The sequence below is a fragment of the Carassius auratus genome, chromosome 3, assembly GCF_003368295.1.
Source record: "Carassius auratus strain Wakin chromosome 3, ASM336829v1, whole genome shotgun sequence".
NCBI classification, from domain to species: Eukaryota; Metazoa; Chordata; class Actinopteri; order Cypriniformes; family Cyprinidae; genus Carassius; species Carassius auratus.
In genome coordinates this window covers 3,620,279-3,638,527 of record NC_039245.1, presented here as the reverse complement: position 1 = coordinate 3,638,527, position 18,249 = coordinate 3,620,279, and the positions used below count along the sequence as shown (strand labels likewise).

The window sequence follows — 18,249 nt, the reverse complement described above, 5'->3', positions numbered from 1 at the left end:
CATGTAGATGATGTAGGACAGGAACATTAGACCGATGATGGCGAAGAACATCAACATCAGGACGTCCAGCATGATGTTGGCAGAGCAGCGGGTCCAAAAGATGCTCGGTCACCCTGTAGCAGAGATAACGGCTGTGTCCGCTGGACTGGACTGGCGCACTACTCTCCTCCTTCTAGAAAGATTCAGCGAGCAATAACTGGATTCTTAAGGTGCATCCTCTTTTGGAGGGTGCAAAATTGGCTTATTATGAGCAAACCAGGCTGTGCAATACGTTTAAATGAAGACATAATAATAAAAACAATCATGTTTTATATGGGAGCTTTAGTATTTGAGTGCTTATCAGGGACAAAAGATGAAATTAGTTCAGCAGACAATTGCTTTACGTTTGAAAGTTGAGAGGAATGTGTTTGATTCTCAGGAGTTTTGACTCCAAATGCATGTTTAGACTTGCATGAGGGCAAGCATTGAGTTTAAACAACACGTAAAAGATTTTTTGACACGAGAGTCATATTTCCTTCATATTTTCCACATTTGAGTTCCTTTTCAACAACCTTCCTGTTTATTTTTGGATGATTCGTTGTTCAATAAATGACCATTACTAATAGTGAGACATTATACTACATACTCATAATGTCATATTTTCCACCAAAGTGTTTAAAAGAAGAACAATCTACTTGAGCTCAATCTTGTTAGATTTATGCATTGGAATAAAAAGACTGTCAAAAAAAGTGCAATAATATGGATTGTAGTATTTAGATAAGCTAATTTGGATATTTATGCAATCTAGAAAAAATTAGAATATTTGTATATCTTGTATACCTTAAAGTCTTGCCGAAAGAAAAAGACTGCACTGCTCAATTGTTTTACAAGGGGAAAAGCACATGAGAATCAATATACTTTACAATTTAAAAGTTTGGAGTCAGAAAGTTTGCTTTTTTTCCCCTCCAAGTTTGAATTAAATCAACCAAAAGCGTCAGGAAAGACATTTATATTGTTATAATATTAAGCAACACAACTGCTTAGACATGATAATAAGAAATATACCTTGAGCACAAAATCAGCTTTTTAGACTGATTTCTGAATCCTGCAGAATGTGTTTCACTGAATATCAACCTTTGAAGTAGCAATAGTGCTAATAGTACCTTGAGAAAGCAAAACACTTTGATCATTCTCTGCATCTATATTTTGGCATTTGACAGAACAATGATCAGTAGAATCGGTTTAGAGTCTTTGCACAGTAACATGGTTTCCAGTTAGAGAGAAATACATGCTAGGCTCTAATACATTCTAATACCATTGCTAACAATTCCGTCCGCTTGGTATACAAATAGATTTTTTTATTCCACTGATATTGATAAATTGACATTAAAATTCTGTCTCGTACAATACCAGCAAGGCAATGAGAATAAGCAATGATATGAGGAAAAAACAAACAAAAACAACGTCTTACAGAACAGCTCTGAGATACAGTTGGATACAATACACATGGATTGTTCCAGAACCGAAATGGAATGATTAAAATCCAAAGCTAAAATGGTCCATAGAATTGTGCTTGGACTCCTCTCTTCTCTCACTAATCTACAACTGTTCTGCTCCTCGCTTGCTGAGTGACTATATCATTTCTTTTTTTCCCTTTATGAAGAACAAAATACATCACTATGTCCTCGCATTTTTAAAAGCAAGAGCAGCAGAACAAAATTACACTCATATATTCTAATTTAATTCTGTAAAGGGCTAGAGGAATGTGAAGTGAATATTTACTGTAAGTATCAAAAGGCTTCGTCCTTTTCATACAGTTTTAGGAATGTCCAGTTGAAAAAGAGGAGCCTTTTCTAGATTTAAGTTTCCACACATGATGCAAATGGTCAGACACATGGAAATGATAATTGCAATGACCAGAATTCTCATGATTAAGCATCGTTACCCATTGACCCACATTCAATGAGATGTGAAACTGTACTGAATACATTACAATTACAAGCTGCAAACAAGATATGAAAAAAATGAATTATAATTATATATGTAAGTTTGGACCAGGTTGTTTCATAAATTGTCAGAGCAACTGAGAAGATAAGTGTGTTGAGATGTCTGCGAAGTACTCTAAAGCAGGCACCAAATATATTTTAAAGGTCTGCGTGGTCATGTACTTTGAAGGTCGGTGTGTGCGCGAGTCTTGTTAAGACTTAAGTGCCACTTGTGACAGCACCTTTCCAGGACTGAGGAAACAATTACTAATAAGACAAACAGCAAAAGCAAAAGACAGCGAGAAAGACAAGGGCGAAAGTCGTAAATCATTCACTATTTAAGCGAGTGCGTGTATGCGCTGTTGCTGTGTATGATTACGTACTGAACTATGTTTGTTTTGGATCATGAGCGGGTCATAGAGGCTGACCCCTGACAGGACAGTTAGTGCAGGAAAAGAGAAGAGGAAAAAGATGAGATCTTGAAAGGTGAGATGGCACTCGGCTAATCATCTGCATCTCTCCGCCGCAACCCCCTCTTTTTCATTTCCACCCTTTCCCTTTCTCTGACTTCTGTTCACATGGCCTCTACATAGTTAGCCGGCAGCATCCCCTGCTGACCGGTGCGCTCCACTCTTCCGAACATCCACCCTTCATCGATCTGCTGCACATCCAGGATCATGTCGCCATCCATGAACGACACCTCGTCCACATCAGCTGCGGTGTAGTCATACACCGCTCGGTAGCGCTTCTGCAACGCAAACAGAGGACAGTAAGGACTTGAAAAGAAGGAGTGTAAAGGACAGTGCGTGTAAGAGAGTTCATTACTCCAGAGCTGGGAGGAGGGGCGGCAGCGGCCTGACGCACAGGGGCAGGCGCAGGCGCAGGCGCAGGCTCAGGCTCATAGTGATAGTTCTGAGATGCTGCCGGGGGTTGATATGCTATGAGAGAAAAATGGGTTAATTTTGTGGGAAATTGAGATTTTAATAATGATCATCCGGAAGCACAGACAAGTATGGAGTTGTACCTGGAGTTGTGTTTTGTTGAGGTGAGTGTGGGTACTGAGGCGGGCCTTCCCCTCCCATTCGGGTCTTCTCAAATTCCTCATGGTACTTAATCTAAAACACACAGACAGTGTGTCAGAACAGACATGCATGAGTATACATGCAAACATTAACATTTCGTTTTCTGTGATGTACTTAATGTTGTGAAATCTGTGAGATGTGTCACCAAAGTGAGTGATTATTTAGCTGGATGACTGGAAATTGGGAGAAATATTTGTTATTAAAAGCAGATGTCTTGGAGCTGTTAGACAGGTTGAAAATGATAAACATATGACATCAATTTCAAACAAATATTTGTGCATATGAAGCATGAAGATAACAGCTGCAAAAATTCTCAGCAAAGTATTTGTTGTAAAGAAAAAGTTAAATATTTGAATTGTATTTTTTGACACAAAATTATAACATTTTATAATGTAAAAAAAAATAAATTTAATTAACATTTTCTTAATGGATTATAATGTGTAATGTAGCCAATAATGTTGGCAGGACAAAAAAAAAAATTCCAATCAGGCCATCAGAAAAAAAAATTGACTGTTGAGCCCTGATTATAGGACAATTACAAGCACAAATAAATGTAGTATAAATGTAGAATTTTTCCCCCCAAAGGTGACTGTGCAAATTGAGTCTGTAAGAATTTATGTTTTTCAATCTTATACTCAACAAAGCTGCATTTATTTGATTAATAACACACAGTAAAAAAAAAAAGTCCAAAATGTATTCCAAATTAAAATACCAGTTTTCTATTTTAATATATTCTAAAATGTAATTTATTCCTGTGATGCAAAGCTGAATTTTCAGCAGTCAATACTCCAGTCTTTAAATTCTGACACAAACCTTTTAACAGTAGTGTATGATGTACTAAAATCAATCATAGAGCACAATGAAGACAACCACACTGCTGTCCATTTTACAGACACACCCTCAAACTGAGTGAATGGCTTCCACAGCAGTGGGCTCTGTGTGCAAGCACTTCAGACTAAATTAACTATAGGAAATTGTGGTGAGGATAAAAAAAAACAGAGTGCATGAGAAATACTGATGCAGTCCTATCTCATCATTAAACCACTCAGAAAACAGTTCATTTTGTAAAGTGGTGGTTTCAGCAAGATGTTTTAATTTAATTAAACTTCATTCTGAGCCAGGGTGACAATTCATAGTAATTCCTGCACCATCCCCAAGGTGTCTCCTTAGCCAGAAAATGGATTGCTATCTTGCTTTCAAACCCACAGGAAATGACATTGCAAAAAGGAAGTTAGGTGACAAATGTAACCAGGCAACCAGCAAAGACACTTCAGCGAAAAGGTGTGGTGTGAAAGAAGAAGAGGAAGGATGGGACTAAATGCTCCATCAAGGTCAAATAATTATTACTTCTTGTTGACAATTAATTCATAAACAAATATAGGACATTAAGATAAACTGTGTATGTTTCTGTTTGTTGGAGAGTAATATATAGAGGTTGGGAAGCACAAGACAAAAGCACATTTAACAGCTTAAAAAAAAAAAAAAAAAAAAAAAAAAAAAAGATTATATGAAGCACCGAAAAGTGAGTAATATGTGAAAAGAGAGAAATCCACCGGTATTGGACCTACGTTGCTGATTTGGTCTTGTGTTTTCTTGATTCTCTGCAGCTCCGGTGTGTCGGCCACAGCGCTGAAGCCCTTTCCTTTGTTCTTCTCAAATTCCTCCTTGTAGAGCACCTGCAACAAAAACACAGACATTAGCAAATATCCAAGTTACTATAATGGTTCATTTCACGTGTAACAGGTCCACAAGAATACTTCCCGCCTTTAAATTACATCAGCATACATGTAGCTTAGTTAATGGATAATCCTAAAAACAACATTTGGCATTTTCCACATTCCACAGGGTAAGTAGGCCTTCGAACAATGAATGGTCAGTTAAAGCAGGTGCATACCATTGAAATGGTTTTCATTTTGAACCTCAGAAGATCAAACTTAATATTACGAACCATTTCATTTCCTGCTTATTTTATTTTGAATTTGTAATTAGCTAGCAATAAATTAACAGTAAATAATATATACAAAGAAAACAATCATACAATAAAATAAGTAATGATACAAACAAGGGTTGCAAACATGTAAAAGGGCAGTCATGGCCTAATGGTAGATAGTTAGGCTTGTAACCAAAGGTTTGAGGGTTCGATTCTCAGGTCCAGCAGGAATTGTAGGTGGGGGGAGTGAATGTCCAGCGCTCTCATGAGTGAGGTGAGACCCTTGAACAAGGCACCGAACCCCCAGCTGCTCCCCGGGCTCTGCAGCATTGGCTGCTCACTGCTTCAGTTGTGTTCACAGTGTGTGTGTGTTTTTCACTAATTCACTGCTGTGTTTGCACTTGGATGGGTGAAATCCAGAGAACTGATTCGGAGTATGGATCACTATACTTGGTCACAAGTCACCTTTCCTTTTCTTTCCAAACTAGTCTCAATGAAGCTGTTGCACAGTAAAGGCTACTTTGGGAACAAAGATCGGTTGATAGCTACTGATAAACTTGTATTTCCCATAAATTTAATTATTAGTTTGTTCCTTTTTCCTGACAGTAATAGAGAGATAGCCATAATGGTTTATCTTTACTAATGCAGTCAATACAACATTTGTAAAAATGGAGAAAATTTAATCAAATGTCATGATGTTTGGATTATACTTGTTGCATAGATAACAGTTTATCTAATATATATATAATAGTTCTCAAGGGGTTTGTGGATTTGGATTTCTGTTTTCTATGTGTTCTATATGTTTGTGATGACATAAGATGAATGCAAATGCACCAGGGTTTGAAAGAATCAAGTGGGTAGTATGAAACCAGACCAACGCTGCAGGGCACTGCAAGGTGCGACAGGAACAATCGTACTCAGACTCGGACCACATCAAACATGCTCAGTGTGAAGGGGGGGGGGGGGGGATGCAGGTGGACTTCTGGCCTGGGAGATGATCATAACTTGATTTATGCATTGTTTTAGTATTATTTCATGCTGAGGAGTGCACTGACAAATGCCACAGAAACATGATTCGAGTGATGAGAGAGTATGCGAATGCTGGCGTGTTATACCTGGCTCTGCATCTTGCTTTGCTGTTTCAGGCGCAGGTTCTCCGGAGTGTCTGCAACACTGGTGAATGACGTCTTCGGATAGTGTCTGAAATACACACACACAGAACCATTTCAGTGAATATCAGCATTTTTGCAAACATCTTCAGTATTTTTTTTATTGTTATGATTATTGCTGGTCTCCAAATGTTAAGCAAAACCTTTAATAGAAACTATTAAGGTTAATTTTATTTTTATAATGGTCAAGTCAAGGACTTCTCAAGGCTACTGGGATGCTTTAACCGTGATGCTGCTAAAGACAAAGATCATGAATAAGTGACTGAAGGTGAATGGCTGAATTTGCTTATAGCTGATTTGTACGGGGATAGTGCAGAGACAAGAGCGTAATTTAAGCTTTGTGTAAACAAGGCAGTTTATTTGTTCTATTTTCACAGACCAACGCAACACAAAATTAGCATGACAGTGACAAACCCAACCACAATCATCCGACGCAACACACAATTAGAGAGCCAGAAATAACAGAACTGTAGAACACAGAATACAAATTACTATTACAACATTAACTGATATATTTGGCAATAAAGTCGTTATAATTTTTAAATACAGTCTTAATCATTTAATTATAGTTTATTAATCATGTAACCATATAACAACATACAGCGTGCCACAAGCAGTTAACCGGGCTAATTCAGAATGGAGATGAATCATATTAACAACCAAGCCCATCAAAACCTAGTCTGTTCCTGGTTACCAAAGGTAAACTTAGTGCTTAGTAAACCTCTGTATAATACACAGACACAGTGTTGCTGCTGACAACCACCACATGATACAACACACGCTCTGTAAACCAGTCTAAATAAATACAGACGGATCAAGCACCAAGTCAAAAAGCTACACTAAAGACTTCAGCTTCAAACATACTTTTAGTTGTAGTAATTTTAGTACTTCAACTTAACATTATTTTATTGCAGTTAGTTGCTGGGACAACATTTTTTAGTTTTCAAGGACATTTTTTTTTTCATATAATATTTAGTTTTATTTCATATAACAAAAAAAGATTGAAATAAAAATAATAACACTGATGGGCTGATGGTCCAGTTGTCTTGTTGGGCCAGTGCTGCGTTGTCTTTACATTTATTGATCATGTGTTTCATGTTGTAAATAACCACAAATTTTGGTTTGGCGTGATGTGTTATTCACTACTGCTACAATTTCTACTGATTACAAATGATCAATGTAAAGCTATCTAGCTAGCTAACATGGGTCGAATTTGATAGGGTTACAATTCAGCTCTGTAACTTTTATTTAATAGCCACTCAAATGAAGTATTAGTGATTACTGCATAACATCCTAATTAAATAAAGTGCATTGGAAAATATTAGGACTGTCAGTTTGCCCACTGTCATGTTTTTAGACACCGTGACGACAACAAAACAATACTTTTACACTACTTCTGATGGGCTAAAAGATGGAGGAAAAATAAACTGTCCAGGAAAGTACAAATATAAACTCCTGACTACACCAGCCGTGAAAAATGTACTGTTGAGTGATGAGATCTGCTAATTACCATTTTAAGCCAATACTATCAGTATAGATTATCCTTGTAATAAGGACAGAGTAAACAGTAAAAGAAGCACATCTACACAGAGCAACGGAAATAAATAATTTGCTAAATAAAGACTTAATCCCTGGTGAATTACAGAAATATGTGAGAATGAGAAACAAGGACCTTGAGATACATCAGTTCTCACAGAAGGGAAGCGTTTGCATATTTTGTATGTCAGCTGGTCTTCATGACTTCCTGGATGTACTCTAGATATGTTAAAGCAGCATGCTAGGCCTGGTTGTCTGCATTACCACTGCAACTTGAAGTATGAATAGTAACCTTCTAAAAACAGGAATGCTATAACTGAGGTATCCGACTCACAAGACGTTTAGTGATCAGAAGTTCATTCCAGAGAAGTGAACTCATTTCTGTATGTATGTATGGGTCATTGTTGCGAAAATAGGAATTTCCCTCCACTAATGAATGCACAAGTCAACTACTGTGTCCGCGGATGTGACCTTTCCATGATCAACTAACACTTACTGAGACAAATGACAATCCGAAACAATTAAATACAGCGTTATGGCCTGGTTTCACAGACAGGGCTAGGGTTAAGCCAGGATTAGGCCATAGTTCAATTAGGACATTTAAGTATCTTTTATAAACATGCCTTAGAAAATAACATTGTGTGCATCTGGAGACAGTGGCACATAATTTAAGAGAAGTTTCTTTTAGATAAAAAAGCCCAGACATGCATTTTAGTCTAGGACTTGGCTTAAGCCTTGTCTGTTTCCTTCCTTAATGCATCTGTCTATTTTGAAAGTTTAAAACGTCATTTAAAAGAGTAATGTGTCTGATTTTGTATCTTCAAAATGTACTAACTTCCTTTTCTTCTGAGCCACTCTTTTTCCGGTATCTTAATTTAACCCAAGCAAGCTACTGGAGACAGTTAGCCAGTTGTCAAACAGACATTGTTTTAGAAACCTTGCATTGTATCTGGTTCCACTTTAATATTTAACCCAATTTTCACTCTTCAGTTAATTCTTAATATACCAACATCTGTGTATATGTTTGTTCTTGTTAAATATCTTGGTTTACTAAAATAGGGCTGCAAATGGCATTGACGGTTTGCCACTGAACGAAAACAGTTCCGTGGATAATCTCCAAAATCGCGCTAGGGTGACATAAAGGAGACAAAGTGTTGAATAAAGTTGTTTATCAAATTGTTTTCTTGATTTTTCAAATAAAGCCAGGGTAACACTCATTTTACATACAACACAGTGAAAATGACATGAATATGACAGTGGGTAAATGCATAAAGCGCAGCATAATTTTAAATGATGAGTTTAAAGCATGCAATTCACATGGATCGACCATCACACAGATAAAAATGTACACTTCACAAGATCTCACAGCTGGATTTGACTAAGTATGCAAATTTTGTTAAATTAAATGTTCATTAGTCATAAAAAGATTTGTTTAAATGATATAAATGCGTATTTGCTTAAGGCTGATGGCAAACAAGAAAAATGTTATAATGTTTGCCTTTCTATTACTTAAAATATAAAAGCAATCATTACAATAGTTTTTGTATATATTAATTCCTTTTTTTAACTGTTCTATCTGATTATTAGACAGACTTCTATCCATATTAGACAGAACTGTTAGCGATGACAGCGAACAAGAGAGAGAATGTGAGCTGTGTGCGCTCAGGTGATGCCTTTCTCAGTGCAGTCAAAATAAAAGTCTGGTGATATGCTGATATTTAAAAAATGCCAAGTATCGGCCGATATTTCAGCCTTGGCAACATATTGGTCGATCAATAGTCAGAATGCATCAAAAATATCTTAATTTGCCTTCCAACAATGAATGGAATGACATTATTGTGAGTAATTAATGAGAGAATTATCATTTTTGGGTGAATTAACCCTTTAAACAGATCAGTAACAGTGAACCATAATGAAATTAATTTGTTTCATGGTAACTTTAGGAATATGTAGCAAAAAAAAAAAAAAAAACATTGACACAATGAAAGCAGTGCATATGATATGCACAAAACTCACAGAGAGCAGAGATACTTACGCATTACAGTATGGTCTCTTCTCAAAGCCTTTGTAGTTCTTCATGTTTAGAGTCATCTTACAGACTTCACAGCTAAAGCATCCTTTATGCCAGTACTGAAAGAGAGGGACACAGAGGAATGAGGGATTAAAGCTTTAAAATGGGCTTGTATTGGGAGGTGTATGCAAAAGAAATGGGGAAACTGTCTGCAGTGGACTTGGGAAAGATAAAGCTAGATAAATTTGGATGTCAAATAACATGAATTCCTTCAGATCCCTTAAAGGGGGGGTGAAATGCTATTTCATGCATACTGAGTTTTTTACACTGTTAAAGAGTTGGATTCCCATGCTAAACATGGACAAAGTTTCAAAAATTAAGTTGTACGTTTGAAGGAGTATTTCTGTTCCAAAAATACTCCTTCCGGTTTGTCACAAGTTTCTGAAAGTTTTTTTCGAGTATGGCTCTGTGTGACGTTAGATGGAGCGGAATTTCCTTATATGGGTCCTGAGGGCACGTCTGCCGGAAGAGCGTGCGCTCCCGTATAGCAGAGCACCGAGAGGCTGAGCACAGACAATCACTGATCAGAGCGAGAGCGTCGCGAAATGTCACAAAAGGAGTGTGTTTTTGGTTGCCAGGGCAAGACAACCCTGCACAGATTACCAAAAGAGAAACAGCATTAAGGGACCAGTGGATGGAGTTTATTTTTACAGAGCATCAACGGAGCTGTGCAAGTGTTTGTGTTTGTTCCCTGCATTTCGAAAATGCTTGTTTTACAAACAAGGTGGTCCAATTTGACGCCGGATTTGCACATCGTTTATTTCTTAAGGATAATGCAGTCTCAACGAAAAAGGGTCACGATCGTGTGTTGGAACCACAGGCGGTGAGTAAAACTGCTTCAAATATCTCTGTGTTGTTAACTTAGCTATCAGCACGTAAGCACATCAAGTAAACAACATGCGATGTTGTCATCAAACTGCACTTTCCATGTACAGCTTAAAAAAAAAAAAAAGACGACAAAGTAGAACTTTGTCATTTTCCAAAACCGCTAAGCAAATATATAGTTTCAGTACATACCACATAGAGACTGATTGCTGATCCTGCTCTTGTTCAATTTCAGCCTCTGGATCTGATTCTGGATCATAAATATACGCTGAATCTGACTGTTAGCCATGGTTTGTTTTGGTTGGTTTTGTCCTCATGGTGTCACAGCTTCCAGACGCGCTCAACAAAGCTTACTGGCGCTCGTGATTCTTTAGCTCCGCCCACACGTCACGCCTCCAGCCACTCGTGTTTTTCCCGGTAAAAATTGGTACAGACTATCTTTTTCTTATGAATATAATAAAACTAAAAACTTTTTGGAGTTATGAAGGATGCAGTACTACTCTATAGGTACTCAAGATTAACAGGATATTGAGTGAAAACTAGCATTTCACCCCCCCTTTAAGCCGCGTTTCCACCACTCGAATGTTACCCAGGACCTAGGGACTTTGGGCTGGTACCCGGTGTGTTTCCACCGCAGGAACCAGGATCTAAAAAAAGTTCAGTGTAAATATAAATCATTTATAAAGACAGCACCTATTTAAAAATATTTCAGAGACGATATGATTTCTTTTTGGAGAAATCTAACAGGTAATTTTTGGTCTTTACTGAATTGATCTATATGTTAAAATTAATATAAAAACAGGCAATTGATATCATATTTGGTCTTATTGTAAATATACAGTGAGGAATATCACATATACGCTGCTGTTTGCAGAATCACCGGATTTGCACCGCAAAAAAAAAAAAGAAAACCATCGGCGAGAGTTCACACTCCCGAGTCGAACTTGCAAAGTCCGTACTACCGAGGATGCAAGTCTGAAATTTGCATTATTTGTATTGAGAAATGCATGCGGACCCACGCCACCAGACTATTTGCCTAATCTTCTTGGTAATTTAGACCGCAGTGGAAACGCAGTAAGCAACAGGTCCCCGGGGAAAACAGTTACTGGGGAAAAAAGTTCCTGGTACAATTGTTCTGGATATTTCTGTGTAAGCGCGGCATTAGTGTTACCAATTCAGTCACTATGGTCGTTACACCATCTATGCAAGTCACTCTGAGGATTAAATGCAAAAAACAATGGAGTGCTTGTTCTTTGAAAGCATTTGGAAAGTAGTAGAGGAACCAGCACCACGTGTGACACAAAAGAAACCCAACTTGAGGTCACATCCATTTGAAGTAAAGACATGGTTTTGTTTTCTGTGTGAAAGCATCAATTTTAAAGACTTTCTGGCACAGACATTTTATATACACTCATCTGGTTCACACTGGTTATCAAGTGGTTACTAAATGAGTTACATCACCATTTTCTCAGCTTCTAGCAACATAAGGAAAAAACAGAAAGAATTATCCATAATCAAACAAAAAATGACGAGAAATAATAGCTATATACTCAAGTATTTAGCTGTGATTTATGGCAGACTTTGATTACAAGCATCCTTAGTTAATGTTGACATCGGGAGTTTTTCAGTGATAAGAGACCACACACACACACACACACACACACACAGAAAACGGACTGGGGGGACTGACCTGACCCGCTACCCTACATTCCATCTATGCAGCCAGTCAAGCGTGCTAACTGCAATGCGTATAATTTAGATGGTATTTTTGTCTTTCTAAATCCAACACTTTCTTACCAGTCAGCTGAAATGTAGTAGCTGATTACATGTGCATGTGAGCAACAAAATCATGCATCTGTTCTGCACTACCAGGGAGAGGAAGCTGCTAGCAAACACTTGAGCAGATTCCGTTCAGAACCATAAATATACCTAAAACAAAAAAAACCACACACTTACCTCACAATGCTTTTAAGGTATTTATTCTGTTGCCAAGGGGTTATAAAAGAAGAAATAATAAGAAAACAGAAAAGAAGAAACACAAGAGGGAGGATCTGTAGAGAGGTACAAAAGATTCCTTGTGCATTACAATGGAATCATTATTGTAGACTATATATTAAAAATAGCTTACAATAGTTTAGTGCACAGTATTTTACTAATAGATAAATTTAAAGCATTATGAAATGATCTCATCCATCTTACGCTCACTGAGGCTGCATTTATTCAAAAACATTGTAAATCAATAAAACTGTGAAATGTTATTACAATTTAAAATAACTGTTTTCTAGTTTAATATATTTTAACATGTAATTTATTCCTGTGATGGTAAAGCTGACCATTACTCCAGTCTTCAGGGTCACATGATCTTTCAGAAATCAATCGAACATGCTTATGTGCTGCTCAAGAAACTTTTCTTATTAGTATTAATGCTGACAACAATTAGGCTGCTTAATAACTTTTTGGAAATTGTGATAAAAGACAAATTCAGGACTAATCGATGAACAAAGTTTAAAATAACAGTTTTTAATTAAAATATTTTGTAACATTATAAATATCTTTACTGCCATGTTTGATAAATTTAACACCCCCTAAAGCTGAAAAAAAAAGTATTTGTTCCTAAGAATGAAAAAGAAAAAGTAGTTATTATTTTACAGTGATTAGTCAAGCTTGACAGTCACTATCCACTGCTATTGTCTGGAAAATGGCTGGCTGGACATTTTACTAAACTTCTCTTTCTGTGTGCCACGCCAAAAAAAATAAAAAAATAATAATAATTCCAATGCTTTTGGAACAATATGAGAAAGAGTAAATATTCTTTTTGCCACTGAGTACTAGCCCTAGACCACCTCTCCTGGGTGCGGTTCTTCAGAGGTGTTCTCCAGAGTGACAGCTGATGCTGAAGCACAATGACAAGCGATGGCTGGCCTCTCTTCAAGCCTAGGAAAGCGTCGACATGCCTCAACAAAACAACAGTAAGAAGCAACTTATTCGAAGCCTTTCCTCCAGGCAATGAATGGGAACCAACTTGTGTATGTGTGTGGGGTCAATGCTGTTTTTGACAACATTTGTGGGAGATGTGCCACCAAACGCCCCCCACGTTTACTTGCACATAAACTGCACGTCTCATGAACGCACTTTAGGTCTGTATGGTCACTCCTCAAGCTGCCTCGTTCAAGGCCAATCGATTAATGCGCTTTTAACGTCCATTACAGGCGCCCCAGTTTCTCAAATTCTTGCGCTGCATGAAAATAGAAGACGACGACCCCACCCTTTGGAGCATCTAAAGCAATTCAAAAACTCAAGATTTCGCCACACTCAAAACGAGAGCGATAAGGATATGGGTTAAGAGGGGGTTGGGTCTGAATATAAAACATTTCACAAGCGTGTCGAGCACCAAACACTTCCTCTGACCAATTGGTAAACATGTTGTATAGATGTGCACATCGAGTAAATGCAAGTCCCGACTAGAATTTCGTGAATGCATGCAACATTTTCCCTTAAATCGCATGTTTTTATATTTATATATATATATAGGCCTCCTTATACACCCGCAAAGTTGCACATCTGCAAACCTGGCTGGATAACAAAAACGAGATCGTGCACAACCAAACCGGTTACTGTAAGGGTGCAATATTCGCGCCAAGAAATGTTAGCTTTTGACACGACTTGGGCTGTTTTGGGGTTTTCTCGGGTCCGTCCATGTCGCCCTAAGGACAGACTGACACGTCATAAACAAACCACCTCCTCCTCGCGACCGAGCAGCCGTTGGTTTGAAAAATAACGACTCAGCCGCACATTTCTATCGATATCACACGATATTCACACTGAGAAAACTGAACAAACGATAGACAACTTGTAGCGTGAAGTGAAGTTAGCACAATCAAAGGCTTTCCATTACTAGCTCGTTCGCTGACACATTTCCGCTATGCCCACATTCCTGATAGCGTTAATCACCACATCGGAAATGGTCTCTTTGAAACACACATTTTTTAAAATCTATATTATACACAGCCTAAACCATATATAACGTTACCCCATTCTCTTAGTCATAGGTGTAAGGTGTGCTAGCGTATGCTAAGTTTCGCTTAGCCTTACCTTGTCAAGGCAATTCACTTTTTCCGTGGGATACACCACTCGGTCACATCTGCTACACAGTGGATTCATCTCGAAATAATTGTACGGCTTCGGAATGAGATGAGGAAACGATCCGCGGAGCACAATAGGGTTGATAACACTTGAGGTGTGGATCACTAGCCGTTAATAAGACCAGCTCGCGCCGCTGGCTGTCAGCGAACGAATCAGACACGGAAGGCGCGCTCACGGCACTGCCGCTGTATCCTGCTGCGCGCCCCCGTGCTGAGGTAAGCAAGGGCCCTCGGCGGAAGCCTTTCTTTCACTCTCGAATAGTTCTCGAATTCTTTATCATTTGAAGTGAAAGAGACGTCTTCCTCATGAGTTCAATGGCTATAGACGATCTTAAATTGCGTTTATTTTCAGTTTGCTCTAAACCCAAAATCAAAAACCGATAATTACAGATAGACATATTGGGAGTGTACCTGCCCTCACAATGCCTATTCATTCAAACTATCACCTTTTAGAATAAACACTGATAACAGTTTTAAAGTGAGGTGCATTCAGCATATTCAAACTTTGAATAATACTAAAACGACTGAGCACTTTTAACCTAGTGGCGTCTTTGCTGCACTTTATGTAAATCAGTTTTCACACAAGCCGTTCACATTCTATCCAAAGCAAAGAAACACCATTGAGTTTCGAATCGGATGCGCCAAAAATACTTCAGCGTAACGTTTTCAGTTTTGTAGCCCTTTGTTCGAGCGACACCTGGTGGCTAAATGTGCGACTAACGTTACAAACATTTCAGCGAAAATAGGCCCACATGAGCGTTTCATCTCATCCTATTGACATCTGTTTTGTTTTTGTTATAATCAAGATTCAGTAAATTGTATAGCTCAATGTTTAGTAAACGTATTGCTCCGATGTCTGCAAAGCTAATTAGCTTCACTATAACACATGCATATTTTCATTTGTATATTCCTGTTGTAGTGGAGGCTGGGGCTAGCTGTCACACAGGGAAGTTGTCACAATATGTTTATTGTCTGTTAGACAAACTTGTGTTGTCTCCAAACTATAATTTAAATTGCACTATATTTTTGTTATAGCTGTTGGCTAAACACGTGAACTCAATAACACCATGCTGACATACATTCATTGATAAACATGTCAACTGTGTACGGATATTTATTTCTGGACATGGGTGTTTCATAAATGTCACAATTTTATAGTTGCCATAAGATTTAAATGTTCTAAATTTATAAAGGTTATTAAAAAAACATTTAGTGACCAATGCTGATATATTCTGTAGGATAATGTATGACAACCAGCCCCAGACCCTCTGCTTGAAAAAAATAAATAGTTTGCTGCTTTAATATTTGTCAATTATTTTTCCATGTTTCTATGATATACTGAAAAACAATGATAAGCATATCATATCATACATTTTAAAGGCTTTTATTGGCAAAAAAAAAACATTATTTACAGTGTTGACCATGGTTCTTCATAACCTCTGCAGTTCACTCTGGCATGCTGGATATTAGCTTGTGGGCCAAATCCTGACTGATGGAGATCCATTCATGCCTTTTTACTCCTCAGAGTTAATCACAATTTATGGGCTTCTGCTTGTCCACTCGCCTTTTGAGGACTGACCACAGGTTCTCTATGGGATTGAGATCTGGGGAGTTGCCTGGCCACAGAAACGATTTCAGTGTATTGATCTTCAAGCCACTTCTTTATCACTCTCACTTTGGTAATGGGACTCCATCATGCTGGAAAACGCATGGATCACCAAACTGCTCATGGATCGATGGAAGAAGTCACTCTTTCAGGAAGTTTTGATACCATTCTTTATTCATGGCAGTGTTTTTGGGCAGAATTATGAGAGAGCCCACTCAACAACTCCACACATGGATGATCTCAGGATATTTCACTGTTGGCACAACACAGAACTCATGGCAGTATTAACTTTTTCTTCTCCCAACAATTGATCCAATTATTAATTTTTATTTTTTTGTCCAGATGTCCCAAACAGTCAGAAGGGAGCTTCAGAGAAAATAACTTTGCAACAGTCTTCTGCAGTACAATCCTTGTACTTTTTTGCAGAATTTCAGTCTGTCCTTTTTCTTGGAGAGAAGATGATTTTTTGCTGTCTTTCTTGATATCAGGCAGTTGTCCAAAAGTTTTGGCCTCACTGTGTGTGCAGATGCTCTGTATTTGCACTGCTCTGCACTGCTGGAGACACGATTCTGTAGCTGACTCCTCAGGAGGAGACGGTCCTGGTGCTCGCTGGACACTCTGGGATGTCCTGAAGACTTCACTGCAGTCGAACCTCTCTCCTTGAAGCTCTTGACAATCCGGTAAATGCATCTTTAAGGTGCAATATTCTTTGTAGCAATTTCCTTGCATGTGAGGCCATTTTGATGCAAAGCAATGATGGCTGAACCTGCACGTGTTTTTTTGGAGGTAACCATTGCTAACAAGTTTTTCTTCCCTCCTTTTATAGCAATCATTCTGCTCTTACAATCTAATTAGTATTATAGTGACTAACATGACTATTACTCATTCACACTTTCACATGTGCTGCTGATATGATTAGAAAATTAATTTTAGCTACTCTGTCATGATCCAAAAACAGTGATTTTTAAAAGTTAATATTTTGGCCAATTAAGCTTTTAGCAATTATTTACAATGCATCTGTTCACTTTACACAATAATCTAGAAAAAATGTGAATGAACACCACAACAGTTTAAGCAACGAACTTTGCAACGCACAACATTTATGTCATTGCCGAAACTTTGGTCATTATTGTATTTTACAAAACAAATACTCACACTTGTAGACACGCCCATTATATACACATCTCACATGAGTAACCTGAGAAAACATCACCTGTGGCTCAAATTAGCAGGTGGGGGTATAGCTCAGTGGTAGAGCATTTGACTGCAGATCAAGAGGTCCCCGGTTCAAATCCGGGTGCCCCCTGTTTTTTCCAGACCAGGTAAATATGAACTATGAACCTCTCTAGTAGTGGGTTTTCCAAGAAAGTTTGGTGATAACATAGGCCAGACGTGTGTCACCCTGCAATGACTATCACCTTGCAATAATAAAGACAGGACCTGATTACAATACAAACTGATCTGTAGTTAATTCATGGCTATATGAAGCTGTTAATCCCTTTCCCGCTCGCGCCCTCTGTCTCTATCACTTAGATTTTACGTAAAGATTTTTGAAACTCTTAACTGTTGCTTGTTTAGGCCAACAAGTACAACAGTAAGATTACAATGAAAGTATATGAAGGTTTGCACAGGATAAACTGACTTATAAAAAGGATAACTGAGCAAACTCACTGAGCTACATGCAGTTATTAAAATTGACGCCCAACTTAATATGATGAAAGTCTCATGAAATCAAAATATCTATTGTATTTGAAGTGGACTGCATGTAGTTGTGTACTTGGCCACTAGATGTCGCCCCAAACAAAGTGAAACACATCAGAGAACTAATCATCTGGCATCTGATGGAAGGTGTGAATAACACAAATAGACATTTTATAACATGGTCACTAATCTCTGTTTAAATCATGTTTTCTTTTCTTTAGCA

At 37.9% G+C, this 18,249-nt stretch overlaps 1 protein-coding gene and 1 non-coding gene across 2 annotated transcripts; one reads left to right on the top strand and one right to left on the bottom strand.

Moving 5' to 3' along the window:
• Positions 1–1,165: 1,165 nt before the first annotated feature.
• On the bottom strand, positions 1,166–14,913 carry LOC113043609 (LIM and SH3 domain protein 1-like). The gene is made up of 7 exons (XM_026203109.1): positions 14,670–14,913; positions 9,717–9,811; positions 6,092–6,176; positions 4,615–4,722; positions 2,989–3,079; positions 2,790–2,902; positions 1,166–2,712 (listed from the first exon to the last, which is right to left on the bottom strand). The coding sequence occupies exons 1-7, from the start codon at positions 14,736–14,738 to the stop codon at positions 2,539–2,541; spliced, it is 735 nt and encodes a 244-aa protein (XP_026058894.1). The 5' UTR covers positions 14,739–14,913; the 3' UTR covers positions 1,166–2,538.
• A 2,646-nt stretch (positions 14,914–17,559) lies between these two features.
• Positions 17,560–17,631, top strand: trnac-gca (transfer RNA cysteine (anticodon GCA)). Its single transcript has one exon. It is a non-coding gene; the product is annotated as a tRNA-Cys (tRNA).
• Positions 17,632–18,249: the final 618 nt, after the last annotated feature.

Bases quoted from the DNA above. Each gene is read 5' to 3' on its own strand.
- LOC113043609 (XM_026203109.1), bottom strand. From the start codon at position 14,738: ATGAATCCACTGTGTAGCAGATGTGACCGAGTGGTGTATCCCACGGAA. The intron at 2,903-2,988 runs GTACAACTCCAT...TTTCTCTCATAG, and splicing joins TCAACAAAACACAACTCCAG to CATATCAACCCCCGGCAGCA. The intron at 2,713-2,789 runs GTAATGAACTCT...TTTGCGTTGCAG, and splicing joins CCCCTCCTCCCAGCTCTGGA to AAGCGCTACCGAGCGGTGTA.